General features: G+C 41.3%; 2 protein-coding genes and 1 long non-coding RNA gene across 4 annotated transcripts; 2 read left to right on the top strand and 1 right to left on the bottom strand.

Annotated features, from left to right (window-relative positions):
- Positions 1 to 10,060: 10,060 nt before the first annotated feature.
- LOC136488980 (pistil-specific extensin-like protein) lies at positions 10,061 to 11,252 on the top strand. Its single transcript, XM_066485746.1, has 2 exons — positions 10,061 to 10,475; positions 11,245 to 11,252. The coding sequence occupies exons 1-2, from the start codon at positions 10,061 to 10,063 to the stop codon at positions 11,250 to 11,252; spliced, it is 423 nt and encodes a 140-aa protein (XP_066341843.1).
- Positions 11,253 to 15,994: 4,742 nt separating this feature from the next.
- On the top strand, positions 15,995 to 17,500 carry LOC136485360 (uncharacterized). The gene is made up of 6 exons (XM_066482268.1): positions 15,995 to 16,289; positions 16,368 to 16,631; positions 16,720 to 16,830; positions 16,935 to 17,019; positions 17,102 to 17,194; positions 17,276 to 17,500. The coding sequence occupies exons 1-6, from the start codon at positions 16,108 to 16,110 to the stop codon at positions 17,471 to 17,473; spliced, it is 933 nt and encodes a 310-aa protein (XP_066338365.1). The 5' UTR covers positions 15,995 to 16,107; the 3' UTR covers positions 17,474 to 17,500.
- Positions 17,501 to 18,384: 884 nt separating this feature from the next.
- On the bottom strand, positions 18,385 to 20,649 carry LOC136484998 (uncharacterized). Of its 2 annotated transcripts, XR_010766290.1 has the most exons (4): positions 20,375 to 20,649; positions 20,060 to 20,269; positions 18,773 to 19,974; positions 18,385 to 18,528 (listed from the first exon to the last, which is right to left on the bottom strand). It is a non-coding gene; the product is annotated as an uncharacterized lncRNA (long non-coding RNA). The 2 variants fall into 2 exon arrangements; XR_010766289.1 differs by having other exon boundaries at positions 18,385 to 19,974.
- Between the last annotated feature and the right edge of the window lie 3,531 nt (positions 20,650 to 24,180).

Raw genomic sequence — 24,180 nt, 5'->3', positions numbered from 1 at the left:
CCTCCATCCATTTTGGCGGTGCTAAACATTATACAACAAAACAGCTCTCGAACCATCACTACTGGGTGTGCATATTGTCTAATTTGTACAATATTTAGTCTCTTGCTTTAGTCTAGATACTATTTTATATTTACATGGGACCACCTGTTAGTGTCACATATCGGTTCCTGTGGTACCCAAGAATGGAAGAGGAGCCTTGGTTACCATGATCAGTTGGGCGACGACAGCAATGACAAGTTGCACACACCCTCTCTCTCTCCTCTACCACATGCATGGTGCTGACGTGGTGGTCCATTCACCGATTGTTATACCTGCTATTACGCTTCACTGCCATAGTGCAGAATGAAGACATCTACCTCTGCCGGTTGAAGCAACGACAAATCGGCAGTGATATATCATTGTTGGATCAAGCCACCAATTGGTAGTGGTATACGGCTCAACACTGTCGGCTCAATTCACTAGCCAACAGTGATATGTCACTGCCGATATGTGAATCGATCTGGTAGCAACACTAAGACATCATTGTCAGGTTTTCAGCAGGGACATGTCACTGCTAATTTGTGGAACGATCTAGTAGCAACATTAAGACATCACTGTCAGGTTCTTGGTTGATCCAGCAGTGTTAGGTGCCATTGGATCCACCTACCGTTAGATTGCTTGCATCTCCACCGTCAGATCCACCTACCACCATTGCTGCTAGTTATAAAACATGGGTCTACTCCTCCATGACAGATGAGGTCCCTTGCCACTTGTAGTCCAACACCAATCATGTATATTTTACACTAGCTCATTGCTTCACTATTTGTAGTTTCAATATGTGCTCTACATGGGAGAAAGCCCTGCACATACACCATCCATTCTTACTTAAGATGGTCCACGAAATATACAGGAAGAATGTTCATGAAAATGGAGCCACACACAGATGTTAGGACATGCAACAACAATGCTAGTGTGATCTGATTGGCCATTGGCCTGTATTGAGCCAAAGACATTGGCTCCTAATTGCACGTAACCCCCTAGTGACACCTTTGCCCTTCTGGCGTGCTCTTGCACATTCAAGACCACACTCAAGTGCTAGAAGAATGCTTGTGACGTTGTCAATATATAATGTGTTTGTAGACTTCGACGCTAACATTTGCCTAATCAACAAAAGGTGGTAACACTTTTCTGAAAAAGGGCATTATTATCATATATGTAATTTTATTTTCAAGGTCTTTGTTACCATCTATTTTATTTACCCTAAAACTTTTCATATGTAATAGGCGTAATTTATGTTGTTGGCCATGAGTTTGAGAAATTTTTGGAATGATCGAGAGGACCACCCCTTTAGCAACGTATATATACGTTGCTATAAGCACGAATAACTGTTGGTAGGATCTATCACTACGTAGAAAACGATTTGTAGCAACGGTTCAATTTTTTTGTAGGGGCGGCTGGAGATGGAGCCGCCCCTACAGTGGCGTGCTCGGGTGCCCAGACACCAGCCGCCCCTACAAATGGAACAGCAGGGGCGGCTGGTGATACGAGCCGCCCCTACAAATGGAGTATGATTTTTAGGGGCGGCTCAATCACCAGCCGCCTCTAGAAATGGTATTTGTAGGGGCGGCTGGTGATTGAGCCGCCCCTAAAAATGGCCCGTATTTATAGCTTCTATTTGTAGGGGCGGCTCAATCACCAGCCGCCCCTACAAATGACCCCCATATAAAATTGAAGCAGCACCTTCTTCCTCCTCGGGTCATTCACTCCAACCCGTGAAAGAAAGTTGGGGAGGGCTTGGGCACCTCCCAAAAATTGCTCTATTAAGGGGGGAAGGTTTTGGTCTCAAATCCTTTGGTGGAGAGGTTGTAGAAGGTAAGAAAATGCTATTCCACACTTTTTTTGAAGTTTTAATGGTTGATTAGTGAATAATTAGAGTTTTGTTTTTCTCTCTCTTCTATGGTGCTTGAGCTATTTATGAGCAAATTGGACCCAACTTTTAAATGTACTAGGATAAATTAGGGAGGGGAACAAGATCATACCCTTATTTGGTCCATGTTTCTTGATTTTAGTGAACCATTAGTTAGTTTTATAGATGTTTCATGTGCATGTGATCTAGATCTAGGGTTTGGTTTTTTTATTAATTTCGTTTTTATAAATTTATGTTTGATAAAATTGGACTAGGGTTTATACGAAAGATATTGTGTAAAGTATAATTATTGCTAATTGTTGTCTTTGAAATTGTTTATTGTAATCAATAAATATGTATTTTAATTATTTATGGATAAATGGGCTATTAATTAATTTTTCTCTACCATGGTGTGTTTGTATGCTTCATGTAATTATATTAGATTTATATTCATATATATCTGAGGTATATACAATTATTCTCAAATAATTATTACTTTGATTAATTTTTATATATATCTAAATAAGTAGTCCTTTAATGTTTATTTTATTGTTGTTGTAAAAGATGGAGTACATGAACTCTTGGATGTATGGTTCGTTAAGGTTCAAGGCAGGTTTCCGTGAAGAGGTGGATAAATTTATTGAAGCCGCAACGAAGCATGCAACGACATTGAAAGAGAATAAGGATACAATTATTTGCCCCTGTAAAAATTGCAAGAACCGTATGGCATGGACAGATGTGACTATCATCAGATCACATTTGATTATACAAGGATTTGTTGAGGACTACACAGTGTGGATTCATCATGGTAAAACGGTTATTGTTAACGACGAGGATGAGGAGGAATACGACGATGAAACCATAGAATCCCTGTCCCAATATTCAGCCAAGCTTGATGCACAAATGGATTTCGAGTTTGGCAATGAACAAGGTGGTGATGCTGGTGGTTGGGATGGTAACAACGAAGGTGGTGCCAATAATGATGGTGGAGCACGTGTCGGAGTTGAAGATGATTTAGATGACATGATTCGAACCCTTGGACCAGAGATTTTACTAAATAGCCTGAAAGGTCTAGAAAATTTGGAAAGAGTGACAAAAGCATCGAAGGAGATTGTGTATGGTGTTGAAAAGGGTTGTCCGACACATTGGACATTGCTATGTTTCGTGCTTGAGCTGCTCATCCTGAAGGCAAAGTACGGCTGGTCAGACTGTAGTTTCAATGATCTATTGCATCTCCTGTCATGGGTGCTGCCACAACCAAACTCAATTCCCGCCAACACATACCAAGCGAAGAAGATCATAAGTCCATTGACAATGGGGGTTGAAAAAATACATGCATGCCCCAACCACTGTATACTTTTTTGTGGTGAAACGTTCAAGTCATTGGATAAATGTCCCCGGTGTGGGGCCAGCCGGTACAAGAACAATGACCTTTACGGTGGGGACGAACCATCCACGGGGAAAAAGAGGAATAAGAAGGGTACAAAAAAGGTGGTACAAGAATCTTAGCCCCTAGAGGACACTCCATTAGGCAACGATGCAAAGCAGAGAAGAATTCCTGCCCTAGTAATGTGGTACCTGCCAGTGACCGACCGCTTGAGACGTATGTTCCTAAACCCTAAAGAAGCCGCACTCATGACATGGTGGGATGATGAGTGCAAGGTGGATGATGATAAGATTGCACACCCAGCTGATTGTAGTCAGTGGTAAAGGTTTGATGAGAAGCACAAAGAATTCAGTGATGACCCAAGGAATGTACGGTTTGGCCTGAGCACCGATGGAATGAATCCCTTCAATGAGAGGATGAGCAACCACAGCACATGACCAGTGATCTTGACCATGTACAACATCCCAACATGGTTGTGTCAGAAGAGAAAGTACCTTCTCCTCACTATTCTTATTTCTGGCCCTAAACAACCAGGCATTGATATAGACGTGTTCCTCGAGCCCTTGATGCAAGAAATGGAGAGACTATGGAGGCATGGGGAGCAGATGTACGATGCGTTCCGAAAGGAAGACTTCATATGTAGAACAATAATATTTGTTACTACCAATGATTACCCCGCGTTGTTTGCTTTGTCTGGATAGATCAAAGGGAAGACGGGATGCTTGGTTTGCTTGGATGGTACTACATGGGTGTACCTGGATGCATCCAAGAAAATAGTTTGCCTAAGGAACCGACGCTTCTTAAAGACAAGTCACAAGTACCGCAGCAAATTGTTCTTTAGATTTTATGACAACGCCCTGGAGATTGAACCCCCTCCGGAGAGACATCATAACGGAGAACATGTGTACAGAATGGTGAAAAATATACGCGTCGTCTATGGAAAGAAGAATCCAGATGGGACGAACAGAGATAGAAGCACACCTCCTATCGAAGGCGTACCTTTCAAGAAACAATCGATCTTCTTTCAGTATCTGCCTTATTGGCTAGACTTGGAGGCCCCCCATACCATTGATGCTATGCACGTACAGAAGAATGTCTTTGAGAGTCTCATTGCTACCTTGATGGACATAGGCAAGTCAAAGGATGGTCTGAAAGCACGGAAAGACATGGTGTAGCTAAACATGATGCCACAGCTTCACCCGGTACCTGAGGCTAATGGAAAATACACTCTGCCCGCAGCGTGCTTCAACCTAACACCAGACGAGAAGAGAGCTATATGCACTTTCCTGAGGGGGATCAAAGTCCCGACTGGGTTTTCAGCAAATGTGAAGAAGCTAGTGTCGATGAAGGACTTGTCAGTAACACACTGCAAGGCTCACGATTGCCATGTGATGCTGACAGTGTTTCTACCTATTGCAATCAGGGCTATAAAGCCAGAGTTCTTGAAAATGGCCATCACCCGCATGTGCTACTTCTTTTCGAAGATCTCACAGAAGACGATTGGCAAGGAAGAGCTGAGTGACCTACATGAATTTGTGGTGGAGACACAAAACCAACTAGAGATGTGTTTACCTCCTACTTTTTTTGATATAATGCCACATCTCATGATTCACATGGTTCATCAGATACAGGCGCTTGGCCCTTGCTACTTGCATGAAATGTGGTCCTATGAGCGGTTCATGTCGGTTTTAAGTCGATACGTGCATAATCGAGCATACCCAGAGGGCTCCATGATAGAGGATTACAGTACTGAAGAAGTCGTCGAGTGCTGTCAAGAGTACTTAAAAGTACAGAAAGGGATTGGTAAACCTGATTCTTGTCACAAGGGTAGGCTGGCTGGGAAGGGCACCAGTGGTAGAAAAGTGTTCATCGACCATGATTACAAAGAGGTGAGTCGGGCGCATTATAGTGTCTTGCAGAGTACACAACTGATGCAACCGTATATTGATGAACACTTGGCTATCATTATGGCGGAGAGAAATGGTCGTTCGGATGATTGGGTCATGAAACAGCACAAGCAACAACTAACTATATGGTTGAAGGACCAAAACATACCGCCTGTAGAAACCATAGACTCTATTACCATCAGTAGGTTAGCGGAGGGGCCATCGAGACAAGTTACATCTTGGAATACTTATGACATCAATGGGTACACGTACTATACCCACGCAAAGGATAGTAAATATGTGAACCAAAACAGCGGCGTTCGAATAGAGGCTCTCGATGGATTAGGGCGAAAGATCCAATACTTTGGCATCATTGAAGAGATATGGGAACTTGACTATGGAAGGGATATAACGGTGGCCCTGTTTCGATGCCACTGGATCAAACAACATCAACTGAATGAGATCGGATTGAGAGTCCTGGACCTCGAGAATCTAGGCTACCAAGATGACCCTTGGGTGCTCGCTTCACGTGTCGCACAAGTTTTCTATATGTCTGACCCACAAAGTAACCTCCCCCCGAAGAAGAAGACAAAGCACGTGGTTGCCTCCGGGAAACAACACATTATTGGAGTTGATGGCGTGGATGATGTTGAAGCTTACAATAACTATGATGAGATGCTGCTATTCACAGACTTTCCTAAGAAGATCAGTGTTGTGGAAAAGAACCTTCCCAAAGATATAATGCCATGGGAACGAAAAGGTGTCAAGGGGAAAGTCGTTACAGCGGGCTAGCTAGTTGTTGAACTTGGAGTGTTTGTGTAAGTGTGTGTTTGTAAGGCTTCATTTATGCATGCGTGTGAGACTATATATTTTATGCATGTGTGTGAGACTACCCTAGGGTTCCGAAAACTAGTTTGTAGGCGTTGAAATTTAAAAATCACAAATCTGAACCGTCCAAACTTTCTCAAATGGAAAGTTGACCAAAACAATAATTGTAGATATTGATTCTTTTAACAAACTTAGTATTCAAAACTTTTCAATTTGAAGTCATTTAGAGTTCATAATACTAGAGTCAAAGTGTTGTTTTTTCATTTGACCAAATTTGACTTGGTCAAACTTGCTCAAATGAGACACTACATGACCTCAGATGAAAAAACTCTGAGTACCAAGTTTGATCATCTTAGCAAGATCTACAATTGTTACATAGCTCATTTTCCCATTTGAAAAAGTTTTATCAAACACTAGTCACAAATTCTTGAATCTCATAAAGACTTTCTGAAACTATGTCACACACTTGTGAAATTTGAACTACATTTTGTTCAAACTTTCTCAAAAGAAAAAATGGAATATATAAGTATTGTAGATCTTGATGAGCTGAACAACCTTGGTATTCAAAACTTTTCAATTTGAGATAACCTAAGGTTCCGAAAACTAGTTTGTAGGCGTTAAAATTTAAAAATCACAAATCTGAACCGTCCAAACTTTCTCAAATGGAAAGTTGACCAAAACAACAATTGTAGATATTGATTCTTTTAACAAACTTGGTCTTCAAAACTTTTCAATTTGAAGTCATTTAGAGTTCATAATACTAGAGTCAAAGTGTTGTTTTTTCATTTGACCAAGTTTGACTTGGTCAAACTTGCTCAAATGAGACACTACATGACCTCAGATGAAAAAACTCTGAATACCAAGTTTGATCATCTTAGCAAGATCTACAATTGTTACATAGCTCATTTTCCCATTTGAAAAAGTTTTATCAAACACTAGTCACAAATTCTTGAATCTCATAAAGACTTTTTGAAACTATGTCACACACTTGTGAAATTTGAACTACATTTTGTTCAAACTTTCTCAAAAGAAAAAATGGAATATATAAGTATTGTAGATCTTGATGAGCTGAACAAACTTGGTATTCAAAACTTTTCAATTTGAGATAACCTAAGGTTCCGAAAACTAGTTTGTAGGCGTTGAAATTTAAAAATCACAAATCTGAACCGTCCAAACTTTCTCAAATGGAAAGTTGACCAAAACAACAATTGTAGATATTGATTCTTTTAACAAACTTGGTATTCAAAACTTTTCAATTTGAAGTTATTTAGAGTTCATAATACTAGAGTCAAAGTGTTGTTTTTTCATTTGACCAAGTTTGACTTGGTCAAACTTGCTCAAATGAGACACTACATGACCTCAGATGAAAAAACTCTGAATACCAAGTTTGATCATCTTAGCAAGATCTACAATTGTTACATAGCTCATTTTCCCATTTGAAAAAGTTTTATCAAACACTAGTCACAAATTCTTGAATCTCATAAAGACTTTCTGAAACTATGTCACACACTTGTGAAATTTGAACTACATTTTGTTCAAACTTTCTCAAAAGAAAAAATGGAATATATAAGTATTGTAGATCTTGATGAGCTGAACAACCTTGGTATTCAAAACTTTTCAATTTGAGATAACCTAAGGTTCCGAAAACTAGTTTGTAGGCGTTGAAATTTAAAAATCACAAATCTGAACCGTCCAAACTTTCTCAAATGGAAAGTTGACCAAAACAACAATTGTAGATATTGATTCTTTTAACAAACTTGGTCTTCAAAACTTTTCAATTTGAAGTCATTTAGAGTTCATAATACTAGAGTCAAAGTGTTGTTTTTTCATTTGACCAAGTTTGACTTGGTCAAACTTGCTCAAATGAGACACTACATGACCTCAGATGAAAAAACTCTGAATACCAAGTTTGATCATCTTAGCAAGATCTACAATTGTTACATAGCTCATTTTCCCATTTGAAAAAGTTTTATCAAACACTAGTCACAAATTCTTGAATCTCATAAAGACTTTTTGAAACTATGTCACACACTTGTGAAATTTGAACTACATTTTGTTCAAACTTTCTCAAAAGAAAAAATGGAATATATAAGTATTGTAGATCTTGATGAGCTGAACAAACTTGGTATTCAAAACTTTTCAATTTGAGATAACCTAAGGTTCCGAAAACTAGTTTGTAGGCGTTGAAATTTAAAAATCACAAATCTGAACCGTCCAAACTTTCTCAAATGGAAAGTTGACCAAAACAACAATTGTAGATATTGATTCTTTTAACAAACTTGGTATTCAAAACTTTTCAATTTGAAGTTATTTAGAGTTCATAATACTAGAGTCAAAGTGTTGTTTTTTCATTTGACCAAGTTTGACTTGGTCAAACTTGCTCAAATGAGACACTACATGACCTCAGATGAAAAAACTCTGAATACCAAGTTTGATCATCTTAGCAAGATCTACAATTGTTACATAGCTCATTTTCCCATTTGAAAAAGTTTTATCAAACACTAGTCACAAATTCTTGAATCTCATAAAGACTTTTTGAAACTATGTCACACACTTGTGAAATTTGAACTACATTTTGTTCAAACTTTCTCAAAAGAAAAAATGGAATATATAAGTATTGTAGATCTTGATGAGCTGAACAAACTTGGTATTCAAAACTTTTCAATTTGAGATAACCTAAGGTTCCGGAAACTAGTTTGTAGGCGTTGAAATTTAAAAATCACAAATCTGAACCGTCCAAACTTTCTCAAATGGAAAGTTGACCAAAACAACAATTGTAGATATTGATTCTTTTAACAAACTTGGTATTCAAAACTTTTCAATTTGAAGTTATTTAGAGTTCATAATACTAGAGTCAAAGTGTTGTTTTTTCATTTGACCAAGTTTGACTTGGTCAAACTTGCTCAAATGAGACACTACATGACCTCAGATGAAAAAACTCTGAATACCAAGTTTGATCATCTTAGCAAGATCTACAATTGTTACATAGCTCATTTTCCCATTTGAAAAAGTTTTATCAAACACTAGTCACAAATTCTTGAATCTCATAAAGACTTTCTGAAACTATGTCACACACTTGTGAAATTTGAACTACATTTTGTTCAAACTTTCTCAAAAGAAAAAATGGAATATATAAGTATTGTAGATCTTGATGAGCTGAACAAACTTGGTATTCAAAACTTTTCAATTTGAGATAACCTAAGGTTTCGAAAACTAGTTTGTAGGCGTTGAAATTTAAAAATCACAAATCTGAACCGTCCAAACTTTCTCAAATGGAAAGTTGACCAAAACAACAATTGTAGATATTGATTCTTTTAACAAACTTGGTATTCAAAACTTTTATTGTTGAAATCATTTAAGGTTTCAAAATCTTGTTTGAAGTTGCCATTTAGTGAAATTCAAAATTTGAACTGTCCAAATTTTGTCAAATGAAAATATGATCAAAATAAAAGTTGTACATATTGATGAGTTCTACAACTTTGGTATTCATGAGTTTTTTATGTGAAATCAATTACTCTTTCAAAATATTGTTTCAAGTTAAAATTATTTGAATTTCAAAATTTGAATCATTCAAACAAAGTCACATGACAAGATGACCAAAATAAAAGTTATACATATTGATGAGTTATACAACTTTTATGTTTAGAACATTTTCATTTTATTTCATTTAACGTCATAAAATTGTATTCGAAGTTTTAAAATTCAAATTTTTAAATTTTGTTTTTTTGTTTTCTATATTGTTTTGACTACAATTGTTTATATATATATTTCTTCATATATAGAATAATAAAAAATATTATATTTGTGTATATACACAAATTTTTTATATTACTTTGTGTTTTTATGATATAAAAAATATAAAATTTATAATTTTTAAAAAAAATATTTGTAGGGGCGGTTGGATCAGGAACCGCCCCTAAAAATTCATTTGTAGGGGCGGCTAGATCAGGAACCGCCCCTACAAATGCATTTGTAGGGGCGGCTGGAACAGGAACCGCCCCTACAAATGGTACCTAGTATAAATAGGAGGGAAGCGCACGGGAGTCATCGTCTGGGCGCTGTCTTCTTCCTCCGATGCCGTCAGGCTGCCTAGGGTTTCCGCCGCCGGTCCCGTGCCCGCCGACACCTGCACCCGATCCACGGCGCCCGCCCCCGCGCGCCGACCCCCGGCGTCCCACGCCCGGCCCCCGGCGCCCTCCCCCGCGTGCCAACCCCCGGCGTCCCGCGCCCGGCCCCCGGTGCCCTCCCCCGCTCGCCGACCCCCGGCGTCCCGCGCGCCGACCCCCGGTGTCCCACGCCTGGCCCCCGGCGCCCGCCCCCGCACGCCGACACCTGCACCCGGTCCCCGGCGCCCGCCCCCGCGCGCTGACCTCGGCGTCCCGCGCCCGGCCCCCGGCGTCCTCCCCCGTGTGCCGACCCCGGCGACCCGCGCCCGGCCCTCGGCGCCCGCCCCCGCACGCCGACGACCCGTGCCCGGCCCTCGGCTCAGGTTTGTTCCGTCCCTTAACCTTCTTCTTGTCTTCAGTTCCTATCGGTACATTGTTACCGTGCACACCGAGGATGCTGCACACACGCCCTATCGGTACATTGTTTTCTCGCAATTTCCAGATGAATTTTTTGTCATTGGATGTATTTCACTGTGTGATGGCCATTGCTTGTTCTCCCCCATATGTTTGCGAGCACGAATGGTTTGCATTAACTAGCAGAGTATCAGGTCAGGACAAACATGATAGAATAGAGATCTCGGCTCAGGTTTGTTCCGTCCCTTAACCTTCTTCTTGTCTTCAGTTCCTATCGGTACATTGTTACCATGCACACCGAGGATGCTGCATACACGCCCTATCGGTACATTGTTTTCTCGCAATTTCCAGATGAATTTTTTGTCATTGGATCTATTTCACTGTGTGATGGCCATTGCTTGTTCTGCCCCATATGTTTGCAAGCACGGATGGTTTGCATTAACTAGCAGAGTATCAGGTCAGGACAAACATGATAGAATAGAGATTTGTGTTTAGTACTCTATTGTCAGTGCTGACCTATCAGCTAATGACCTTCCTTCCAGCATGTAAGCATTTCTACCTAGCCAAGCTATTGGTCTGTCAGAAGAACCTAGCCAAGCTTGAACTTCTATGTTCTTCGGTTAAATTAATCCTACGTGTCCTCTAAATATGCAGTACCTTTTGAGCTTAAGTTATCCTAGTTAAAACTGAACTTTATATCTGTGTGCTTCACTGCTTGTCTGCTTGTATCATGTCCAGGAAACTGAATTTCACGGTATGTTCAGGCAATATGGTTAGTAGACCTGTGACAATGTGTTTTAAATTCAAGGTTTGCACCAACAATGGATCCTTATCTCATTCATACGTTGGTTATAGTGCTGATATTTATATTTGCTTAGAACTCTGCACCAATACTAAGTTACTCTAACAGCATTACTTCTTGGCTGTTGACTTTGTAATGATTATTGGATAATATGCATAGATCGAGTTTGTTGTGCAGGTAGGACAACTGTTGTGTAGCTAGTTTCGTGATTGGTGATTTTTTTTTGTCTTGAATAGTTCTGTGAGGCAATCTCTTGTGTTGTGCATGCGTGTATGGAGAGGTGGTTTTCTGAAATCGTATTTATTAATTAATTAGTACAATAGTAACAGTGATATCATCATTCTAGTTGATGTGTCCCCTTTCAATTGTTTGTTGTTTCCTCCATTGGATGATCTATACGTATATGATAAGCTATGTGAGTAATGGTGTTTGTCAGGACGTTTAACCGAAGAACATAGAATTTCTACCTCCGTTTTCACTTGCTGCAGCAGTCGGCGATAGGCACCCGTAGCTGGCCGGAGCCATGACAGAAATATGGAAGTGCATGTAAGCACCACTTGAGACCTCAAACTCTGACAGACCAAGACTGCCTTGTTTATTGTCAGTGATGACAAATTAAACCATGTTCCATGTTAATGGCTCACATAGTCACATGCATTACGATAGGTAAATAAATTGAGAAATGAGTTGATTCGTGCGCGCTGCTACCCTCGCCTCTTCACCCCATTGCATTTCCTGGCTTCCAAGGTGGCCGACAGTCGCTGAACTTCGTTCCGTCGCTTGATGGATTGGCTCTAAATCTTCTGGATTCCTCGTTGCTGGCAAACTTTGCAAGCTACCAACCGGCAAGAAAGTTGTAGTGCATTTGTTTCATGTCCCTTTTGTGTCTTTTTTTTGTTTTTTTAAAATAGAAATAATTAGCCTATCTAACTAAGTGCTAAGTGTCTGTAGTGTTGTGTCAGTACTATTAAATTTCTAAAAACTAGATAGTGGTCATTTCAGCTAAGTGTCGGTGCTCATTTCAGTTAAGTTTCAGTGCTCATTTTAGTTAATTTTCGGTGCTCATTTCAGTTCAGTTTTAGTGCTCATTTCAGTTCAGTTTTAGTGCTCATTTCAGTTCAGTTTTAGTGCTCATTTTAGTTTCAATTTCAGTGCTATTTTTTGAATGTGAACTACTTGATGCTGTGATCTACCTAATGTTGTGATCTACCTGGTACCCGAATGCTGCTGGCTGGCTGTAATCGGGCTTGCTGGCTGCTGGCTGCTGGCTCCTACTACTACTCTACTTATTAGGTAGTATCAGGCTTGCTGGCTGCTGGCTGCTGGCTGGTACCAGTGGCTGCTGGCTGCTGGTTGGTCTCCTACAACTCCTATTACTACTACTTGCTAGTCCTACTACTCTACTACTATACTCTCCTCTACTCCACTCTACTCCTCTCCTCTCCTAAGCAGCTTTTGCTACTTCTACTACTTCCCTAATACTACTGTTTACTACTTCTACTTCTGTCTTCTATCAACTACTGGCTGCTGGCTGCTAGGCTGGTCTCCTACAACTCCTATTACTACTACTTGCTACTCCTACTACTACTCTACTACTATACTCTCCTCTACTCCACTCTACTTCCTCTCCTCTCCTAAGCAGCTTTTGCTACTTCTACTACTACTCTACTACTTCCCTAATACTACTGTTTACTACTTCTACTTCTGTCTTCTATCAACTACTTGTACTTCTGTCAACTAATTCTACTACTTCCCTACTACTACTGTCTACTATTTCTGATTGTCCAATCTGCCTATTAGGTTCAGAAGATATTAAGCATATGATGTTCATGTGGGATCGAGCAAAGTCAGTATGGCAGCTGTTGCTTTTTTGGGAAGCAGCACCTGCTTTTTTTTTTGCCAAATCTCCCCTCTCCTCTATTTTTGCCGCCTTTCCTATCCTCTATGTTTGGGAAGCAACAGCTGCTTTTTTTACACCTTTTCCTCTCTATGTTTGTTAAGCAGTTGTTGCTTTTTTTGCCAAATCTCCCCTCTCCTCTCCTCTCCTTTGTTTTGCCGATGATGAAATTGTCCAAGTCCATACATTATATGGAATATGAGCTGATGATCAAGAACTTGTGAGGAACTTGGCATCATTAGCAGCCGCCCCTACATTACCTTCTCCTCTCTTCTCTGTTATGATGCCTTGATGCTCCAAGTTCAAGATCAGATGATGATTGACATGTTTCTGAGGCCTCTACCACTGCTACTTCTCGTTTTTTTATATTGTTGTTTTATAGGACTACTTTGGTTTATAGACCTTTTTGATTTCTTATACCTTCTCGCGTACCTAAAGCACACTTTCTTGCATCTTTTAGAACAAAGCGCGAAATAATGTCGCGGACAACAGACCGTGCAGCTCGATGCCCCGAGCATGATGAGCAGCCAACCCTTGAGGAGCAAGCACTAGAGGACCAGCTTACTCAGGAACAGTTCGATAACGAGGTAGAAAAAGATCTAAAAGTGATGCTTACTCAGGAGGAGTGTGACGAGGAGGAAGGCCCTGAAGGAGAGGCTGCTGAAGGCGAAGAAGAAGAGGATGATGAGTCAGAAGAGGGATATGAAAGTCCCGAGGATCCTTTCCCACCTGAAGCAAGAAGGAGGCCAATGGAGGAAGATTTGGACAAGGATTTTGACCCGAACGAGGAGGTAGGGAAGAAGCCTTAGCTTGTAAATTTTGCTAAAGCTTTGGCTGTGTTACCTCTGCTAACACTTTGACCTGTCCTATATACAGGTCCCTCCTGAAACTCAGAAAAGACGACGTCGACTGTCCGCGACATCTCGCTGGACAAGACGGAGTAGAGGAAAGGAGAGCAGAGGCAACAACCACAGAGACAGATCACGATGCCTCTGCTCCACAAACTCAAGACACAACCACGACTACCAAGCCTAAGAGGAAACGAGGGGATAGAAAAGGAAATCTATATCCAGATAAGGCTTGCTATGTGATAACGGAGGTTGGGCCAGCAGGGGAGATCCTTGAGCCGAAGGAATTAAGAGGACGATTCCGTAATGCGATCGGGGCCCTAGTAAGAGATAAATTGAACCCAGCAATCCCTAACTGGAAAGAGGTACCAGAGAACATAAAGAATGCACTATGGGATAGGCAGCTGAAGGTCAATTTTAGATTTCCGGAGGGTAAGCACGAATTGGATAAAAAAAATGCTATCAGGATGATGGGAGAGTCATTGCGACGTTGGAGGTCGGAGCTTAACACGAAGTATATCCAAAAGGGGTTAACTCCCTTCAACGAGTTCGGCAAAATAACTCCTAGTCAATGGGAGGAGCTCGTGGCTCAGAAGACTTCAGCGGAGGCATTGGAGCTCAGTGCTCGTAACACCGAGCTAGCGAAGAGGAACAAACACCACCATCATCTAGGCCCCGGTGGCTACTATGCCAAGGAAGAGCAGTTTAGAAAGATGGATGAAGAGGCCGCAGCTGCTGGGAATATCGATGTGACGAAGTTGAAGGTACGCTCAAGGAACTGGATATATGCGAGGAGTACAGAACCATCCGGCAGTAATCTTAAGTTTGATAAGCCGGAGACCCAAGAGGCGGTATCAAGGATACTGAAATATGCTGAAGACAAAGAGAAGGGCTCATTCAATCCTTCCAGAGAGAGGGACGAGCTTAGCCTTGGCTTGGGAAACAAGGAGCACACAGGCCGCACCAGGGGGCTAGGGAAAAGGATGACTTGGAAGCAAGGATTCGAAGAGGACAGGCACATGTACAAGAAACATGGCCGAGACCGGGAGACTAGTCTTGAGCTCCAAGTGAAGGCTCTAGTTGCGAAGGCGCTGGAGGAGCAAGGAATGTCTATGGAGCCACGTATATTAGTGACGCCACCGGGAGAACTGGCATTAGTTGGCAGCCCTCCGAAAGTTCCTAGCAGCCAAGGTTCCACTGCAGCCACAACCTCAGTCGATCTCATACGGGAACCTACTAGTTGCACCTTGGTGTTTCTCAGCGGCCGGCAGAACACTGTGATGGAGGTGGCAACGGGTGTTGCACATCCTCCTGGTGGCTTACACCACAATAATAACATACCGCCGGACTACACTAGGGTCGAGGTGCATACAGTGAAGCCCGAGTTCATGCAGTGGAGGATAGACTACGCAACTCCCGAGGGGCTGGTGTTACTCGGAGACGTTATGGGGCAGTTCATCCTCTGGCACAAACGGGACATTATATTGACTGCTTCTTCGCCGCCTCCCCCTCTCCCAAATTTGGAGCGAGTTGTTGAGGCCGGGGAGATATTTTCACCGTCTCGTGACCCCCACATTCCTGAGATGCCACATTCTTCCCCGCCTCCTATCGAGCATGTGCCTGATGAGATGCCACAACCTTCTCCAGCTCGTACCGGGCAAGTGCATCATGAGATGCCACAGTCTTCTCAACAAGCACAACCGATACATGAACAACGAGTGCCTCCTGAAGAAGGTGATGCACAAGAAGATGAGGACGTGCCTGAATGGGAACTCCGAAAGAAGATTCCAATCCACATAAGGCCAGTTTATGTTCCGATCAAAGACGTCTCGTCGGTGTCCAAGTGGTATTCCCATGATCAGTTCAAGCCTGAAAACCAAGTTAAAAAAGTCCCATCACGGGGTTCTGAGGAGGCCGTCAGTAGCAAACTTCACCAAATTGCAAAGCAGTATCCAAATGTTGATGCCATCGAATGGTCAAAGGATTGCCCGAAAAAATATGAAAGAGGCAAGCCCTTCCTACCAAACCGGGACATCCAGCGCCTACCACTTGGAATGAGAAGGTTCCATGATTGGTACTTGCGTGTTCTCCCAACGAGCATAGATATCATACAAGCATGCTTTCCCACCGGCACATTTGGAAGCCCAGCCGGGAAAATTGTCTTTGACTTCAATGACATGCACACATGCTTTCACCTAGGAGAAATGGAGATGAATCTAATTCGCACGTGGTGCCTGTAAGTCCTTGTCCTCCCGATATGATATGAATGTAATCTTTGAATTTTGTTGTAACTAACCCACGCCGTGATTTGTAGAATGCAAGTGCACATTGTCAAACAAATGCCAAGTGTGAAAGCCGGGTATGTAGACCCTCAAGCTATAGCCCAAACAAATTTTAATTACCCTAAACGGTGGACACTGGATGCCAAAGAGCTAGCAGCTGCAAAGACTCTTCGGGAGAAAGAGCGCATCCGTAGTGCGAAGCTAAGGGAAGAGTCCCTTAAGGTTGCGGCATACATTGCTCTGGCTTTCAAAAATCTCCAACAACACTCTACTATATGGCTACCATACAACTTCGAGTAAGTTCAACTATAACTTAAAGCTATGTTCGATATATTTTATTCGATGTAAAAGAGCTTATCTAGTTCTATGATTAAATCCATGCAGCAACCACTGGATTTGTATAGCCGTCGATGTCGGGAAGAGCATGGCATGGGTCTTTGATTCAATAGATAAGGACCCGGCGACATACAAAGACTTCATATCGATTCTCAAGACGTATACATATCGACAATCCTCATTAGCTTATATGTCTGTATACATACTTGTAACGTTCACTTATGCATACTAACAAGTTGTATTTGCTAAAATAATTCGAACAGGGCATTTAGGTTCTATGTCTCTCATCATCACGGAAGGCATGATCCAGCGAGGAAGGAAAAGCTGGCTATAAAAACACTATGTGCGGTAAGTGTAACTTACTTCTTCAGTACTCCGTTACATGGCTGTCAAAAGCATTACCTAATATTTTCATATGCAAAACACACAGTGCCCCAAGCAGAGGCCTGGGAGTGTACATTGTGGATACTATATATGTTCTATGATGAGTAACACCGGTGCCTACAGGAGACACCCCTTAAGGGTAAGTTTGAACCTCTTCACCCGTAGTATAAAAACTTCATAAATGGTATGAAATACTAAACTGAAACTTGTTTTCTTGTAGTGGAGAGAAGAGAAAGGAATGAAAAGAGACCCATACAAGGATGACCAACTCTTAGAGCTCGTCGGCGACCTTTGCAACTTCATATTGGACCAGATTGTACACGTCAGAGGCGCCTACCATGATCGAGAGTCTGACTTAGGTACAAATCCTCAGTACCAACACCTTCGTGAGACTGAAAGGCTAGCTCTAGGACGTTGATAACAATGTGTATGAAATTTGTATATTTAATGATGGATTGTATATATATCATTACGAATTGGACTTGTAATTGTACTTTGTATAATACTATTGTGCTTGTAGTCGCGTTCGGAACGTTGGTCGCGTGGCGTTCGGCAACGCGACCGCGGTTCGGAACGTTGGTCACGGGGCATTCGGCAACGCGGATGCTAGATGGAATACGCAGAAACAAACAGTTCTGGTCAAATTTGAATTGTACATTTGAATTTTTTTTGGCGGGAAAACGTACTGTAGGGGCGGTTCTAGATTGAACCGCCCCTACAAATAGGTATTATAGAGGCGGCTGGCACTACAGCCGCCCCTACAAATAGATTTGTAGGGGCGGTTCGTAATACCAGCCGCCCCTACAAATCTATTTGTAGGGGCGGCTCAATCACCAACCGCCCCTATAAATCGATTTGTAGGGGCGGCCTGGGAACCGCCCCTACAAATGCATGATTTGTAGAGACGGTTCGGTAGGGGCGGCTGACCAAACCGCTCCTACAAAGGGTTACCAGCCGCCCCTAAAAATGCTTTTTGTAGTAGTGTATACCAACGCATCTTATATGCATTGCTAAAGGTGGCGTTGCAAGGCTCTACTGCAACACATACATATGTGTTGGTAAGAAGGGTGTAGAAGTGTTGCAGGCTAGCAACGGATATGCAGCAACGTATATATGTGTTGCCAGCAGAATACGCCACATACTTCTAGGATTTGTTATTACAATTATATATGTGCTGCTTTTTTTGTATAAATAGCTCGGTAAATTAATTCGATATCTTACATCCATTAGCCACAGCACAAAACAATATATCTTTGGAACTCAATATAATATTAAATAATTGATATTAAGTAACTTATTTTATAGATACAAAATGACCCAATCTGTAAGTGTATACAATGATTCACTGACTACAAAATTTCATACTAAAAATAACTATATAGTAGTGTAACACCACTCCTAAAAAACTAATCTTAAGGGGAATCTTGTTCTTCATCCTTCAATCATCTGAACATCCAACACATTGTATTTGTCCTGTGTGAAAATATAAGGCCTGTTCGGCAGGACTGAAAAATAAGTCAAAATACTGTTCCGGCTGATTGTTGTGAGAGAAAAATATTGTTCTATTTGGACATGAACAGTGTTTATGTGAGTGAGTTGGCCAGCCAGGCTCAGCCCAGCCAGCCAGCCGAACGAAGCCATAGAGTGCTTTGTTAAGAACATATTTAGGAAAATATGTGATCTTCCTATGAATTTATAAATTTAGAACGAACACAACTAAGCCAATATCTGTTCCTGGGCAGCTGTCCTAGAACTGAAGTTTCATTCATACCCTTTGTCTACACAATCCTGACATAAAAGAAGCTGAGCTAAATTAGAACCAATAAAGCCAAGCAAAAGTAAATTGAAACAGGTGGACGTGCTCTAATTGAAACAGGTGGAGGTGCATAAAGGATGCATCAGACTTCTTGCTACATAAATATGTGTATATATTAAAATTACAGAAGAATAAGGTCCCATGTCTTTGGTCATGCACTCATGCCTAATATATTCATCTCCTCTACATCAGACTAGCTTATCTCCTGTACATCGTACTGTGATTAGTAACATGTCAGAAGATTTTCAGATAGCCTGAGAGATTTTGTACGTGGAATTAAAGTAAAAGCAAGAAACAATTCATATCAGCTTATTCTCCCTCACAGAACATTATTGAATTAGACAAAACACCATTCCTATTTGCTTGAACTACTTTTGGTCAGCTTATTTCAGCTTATTCTCCCTCACATAACACTAATGAATCAGACGAAACTAGTCGGCTTACCTACCAGACGAAACTAGACTGTACATCGGACTGGCTTATCTCCTGTACATCGGACTGTGTTGTCATTAGAAACAGTCAGAAGATCTTTAGATAGCCTGAGAGATTTTGTAAGTGGAACTAAAGTAAATGCTAGAAACAATGGAGCTGTTCGGCTCATGATTTTTGCGGCTGATAAATCGACTGATGCTGTTTTGTTGTGAGAGAAAAAATATTATATCATGGCTGATAAGCCGAGATAATAAGTTCAAGCGAACATGGCGAATATTAAACTAGAAATTTTCAGCAAGTGTATATGATAATGATGGTCCAAATTAAATAATGCCAAAATAAAGACAACAAACCATACATGAAAAAGGGATACACATGCCTTATCAGATCTGTTCTTCAAACAGCACATAGATATCACATAATCACATTACAAAATTCAGAAGATTTAGCTTTGTCTGCACAAGTTCCAAAAAGATAACTAAAACTCACAGTAATCCAATGATGTCAGGAATTTAATAAGAAATCATGTAAAAAAATTATGGGAGAAGAAAAATTATGGATTACATGACGTACTAAACCATTGCCACAATCTCTAAAGAGTACCAGGCAGTGCATCTCTAATCTGGTAGACAGCTACTCAATCTTGCGACAAGGACGGTGACTGTATTAGGCTGCTGCAACAATAATCAATTTACCACAATTCATGAACGGATTAATTAACCGGCAAGGATTGAAATAATAGAAATTAGGGAGTACTCTTTGATTGGAAGTTCATCAGAGGAAGGGCATCATCGTCTACAAGATCTAACCAGATGAGGGCAACAGAACTGATCTTGCGTGGGACACCAAGGTTTGAGGAGATCGGAATACCTGGTTATTAGCAGATATGATTCCCCGTGCTAATTGCCACCGCCCAGGGGCGGATCCAGGGCCCGGGCTGTAGCCCGGGGCGAGTCCATGTAGCCCCTGTAACATATGTGGTGTTTAGCCTAAAAAACTATGATCTTAATTAGACAAAAGGAGGCCTAGGAAGCAAGATTAGACTGTTTTGAACGTGAGTCAGCAGCTCACCTCGGGGCGCAGCCCCGTTCTAGATCCGCCCCTGCCACCGCCGTATTTGTCCAAGTCATGGCGCCCTATCGCCGTTCATACGCCCCAGCGGCGCAAACTTTGTGGGTTGTGGGGTCGTGGCCCTCAAAGGTAGAACCGCCTCCTCAACCGGCCACCGCACAAGTTCTGTCTCCTCACTGCACCGCACCGCGATCTGCCCTCTCGTCTTATGCTGGCCGCCCTGGGTGAATATCTCCACGCCTACGAAAGGGATTGTAGATCTAGGAGATAGTGTTTTTTTTTTGGTGGGAAGATCTAGGAGATAGTTTAGTTGGCTATTACAGGCGGGGTGGGGTGGGGGGGGGGGGGGGTTAAAAGGATAGAACTCTACCACGACGAGGACTAAAGAAGATAATTATAATCATGGAAGCGAAGGAGGTGGGAACACTTGCAACGCATGTTTTTACCGTTTGAAGCCATATGTTGTAACATGGGGGTTTGTGTTGTAATTATGAGATACTAAGGTCTTTGTTACCGTCTATTTTATGTACCCTAAAACTTTATTCATATGCAGTATACGTTATATATGTTGTTGTCCATGAGTTTGAGACATTTTTGGAATGAGTTACTTTTTTATAGTTTAAATAAATGAATTTTGCATGCCTACCGAAAGAAATTCAAAACTGAACTTCGTGTACCTCCAATAAGATTTAAAAAATATATATTTAGACTCATATGGTCTATTCAATCATTTGTCGTGCAGATAGATTAAAAATAAATTGTTTTGCAAGGATGATTTGATATTCTATCTCCATATAACCTCTAATTAAATCTAATAATACCTAAAGGACGTGGTCCAAAAAATCTAAAAATTTAAATGGAAGCATATCTTCGGTGCATATGCTTGCCATAAAACTTTTAGATGATTTTAATCCAAGGGAGACATATACATGGTCCACAAATCGATACATCACTACTACAGAAAACATCTTTAGAGGCGGGTAAAATAGGTTTTCAGGGGCGGTCAGCCCAACCGCTGCAATGCCACCGTCAGTGAAGATGGGTCATCTCTAGTGACGGGCTTTTAACCGCACCTAAAAATGCATTAAGAGAACCACCTCTAAAAATGCATTTTCAGGGGCGGTTGCAGTAGGCAAACCACCTCTAAAAATTCATTTTCAGTGGCGGTTCCAATACATGACCCGCCCCTAAAAATGCATTACCAGGGGTGTCTGCTGCAATGCAACCGTCCCTGAAAATAACCGTCCCTGAAAATGTTTTTTCAAGGACGGTTGTGGCAATGCAATCGCCTCTAAAAATGTATTTTCAAGGATGGTGTTATCAACCGCCTCTAAAAACCAGTTTTAAATTTTTGAATTTGAAATTTCCCGCCAAATTTGAAATCATGTTTTCCCAACAAATTTCATACCTGATTGCAAATGATTCAAATTAACTTCATAAATACACAGTAGTGCACTAGTTATACACACATGATCAACAAAGTATTTGTACATTACAAATTACAAATCAACATTAATTGTGCTCCTGCCCAAAGAATGAAAAGAAGGGATACAGACATTTTAGGCGAAGAGACTCAAACTTGGGATGTGTTGCATACTCCGAGTCATGATCATAGAATTTGGTTGAATGTGACTTACATTACTCTCATATCATACATGACGTACCACATCCATATGGTTGAATGTCTCATGCCTCTCGCTTACTCATGGCACATCTAGATTATGCTGAATTAAAGCTTGAATCTTCAAGGACGAGAAATTAGGCATACGATAGCCAATTCGCTCAATTGCCTGCAAAGAAAGCAGCATGACATTGATCTAGACGCCTATCTTGGTTGGCGACCGACGTCAAGTCTGCACGATGTCCTAGCGCACCTCATTATTGTACCTAATGGGGATGTCGAAGGCGAGACTACACGTCCATAACTCGGCTCCTTCATCATTCACAACCTTACTTGTCGTGTTCTCAAAGATCTCCCACACCCTGAGCATCCATAGTGTTGCTTCCAGCCACTTGACCGGTTTTATAGTCTGTGACATATGCAACAATCATATTATGAATGAATGTATATATGCAAAAATTATATTAGCAAACAAAACTTAAAATATTCCATACTATTGATGGGTTTGGGTAGCGCGGAACAACCCTATCTAGTGATGGCGTGAATGGAAGATTGTTAGGGTGGAAACCTAGTTTCTGTGGATGGAGAAGTCCGCCGCCATTCATCGTCACTAAAAAAAACTGAAAAACATCCCAATAAATATAGAACCCCCATATAAATATGCCATGCAACAATATATATTAGAGAAACATATAAACAATAAATGATGTATAAATAAAATAAAATCCACCATTATTATTCCTAATATAAAAAACCACATATTTGAATATTTCTATGCTTAGTACTAAAAAAAGCATGAAAAACTATCTACATTATCAGCAATAAAAGATTAGAATGGATGGAAGAAGATGCTAACCTTTAGAAAAATGGTTGGAAGAAGATGCTTGACGGCGGTCGGCAAGAACTGCTCTTGCTCCCCCAAGCAAGAATGCACGCGCAAGTGAGCTTATGGTGCTCAGCACGTGTACTGTCCGAGAAGGAAGATACTTAGGGGGTGGCAATTTTTAGGGGCGGTTGACTAAAGAGAACCACCTCTGTTAATTCATTTGTAGGGGCGGTTCTCTTAAAGAACCATCACTAAAAATATGATACTTTTAGAGATGGTTTTGTAGAGAAGACCGCCTCTGAAGATCCATCTTCAGGGGCAGTTCTCTTAACGCAACCGCCCCTAAAAATGGACGGCTATCAGAGGGTTTTCTTAATAGAACCGCCCCTGAAGATGGATCTTTAGAGGCAGTCATAAAGCTACAGTGCCCCCGGCGCGGTTAGAGGTGGCATGCTAGGTGAACCGCCTCTTATTGAAAAGGGGGCATCGCTGAAAATGATTTTTGAAGTTGTGCATCTCATTTTAACGCAACAACCACCCAAAAATCCAGAGTGGTGCACGAACTAACTAGACAGTCCTTGCAATAATCAAGGTGCTTGGGCATCACTTCTAGAATGCCCAAGCTTTGGTGTAGCATTGTCTTAATGAACATTCTTTTGGCACCTTCAAAACAAAGTCACTCCTACACTTGATACGGAGGACTTGTTGCTTAAGATTATTAGGAGGAAGAAACAAACACTACTACAGAAAGGGTTTGTAGCAACGGGACATTTTTTGGTAGGGACAGCTGGTGATGGAGCCGCCCCTATAGTGTGCATTCTCGGGACCCATGAGACTAGCCATCCCTACAAATGGCACAGTAAGGGCGTTTGGTGATACGAGCCGCCCCTATAAATGGTTTGATTTGTAGGGGCGGCTCACTCACCAGCCGCCCCACTATTTTGATTTGTAGGGGTGGCTCAATCACCAGCTGCTCCTACAAATGCCCACGTATAAATAGCTGCAACCCCTTCTTCCTCCTCAGGTCACTCACTTCAACCAGTGAAAAAAGGTAGGGATGCCTTAGGCACCTCCCAAAAATTGCTCTACTAAGGGGGAGGTTTTAGTCTCATTTCCTTTGGTGGAGAGGTTGTAGAAGGTAAAAAAAATGCTATTCCAAATATTTTTTGAAGTTTTAATAGTTGGTTAGTGAGTAATTAGAGTTTTGCTTTTCTCTCTCTTCTATGGTGCTTGAGTCATGTATGAAGCAAATTAGACCCTAGTTTTGATGGTACTAGGGTAAATTAGTTAGAGGAATAAGATTACACAATTTATTAATCGATCTTTCTTTGATTTTAGTGGACTATTAGTAAAGTTTTA

Source organism: Miscanthus floridulus, chromosome 10 (genome assembly GCF_019320115.1).
Source record: "Miscanthus floridulus cultivar M001 chromosome 10, ASM1932011v1, whole genome shotgun sequence".
In the NCBI taxonomy this organism is placed as follows: domain Eukaryota; kingdom Viridiplantae; phylum Streptophyta; class Magnoliopsida; order Poales; family Poaceae; genus Miscanthus; species Miscanthus floridulus.
Note: the sequence above shows the minus strand (reverse complement) of the source record. Positions and strands in the feature narration are given on the sequence as shown.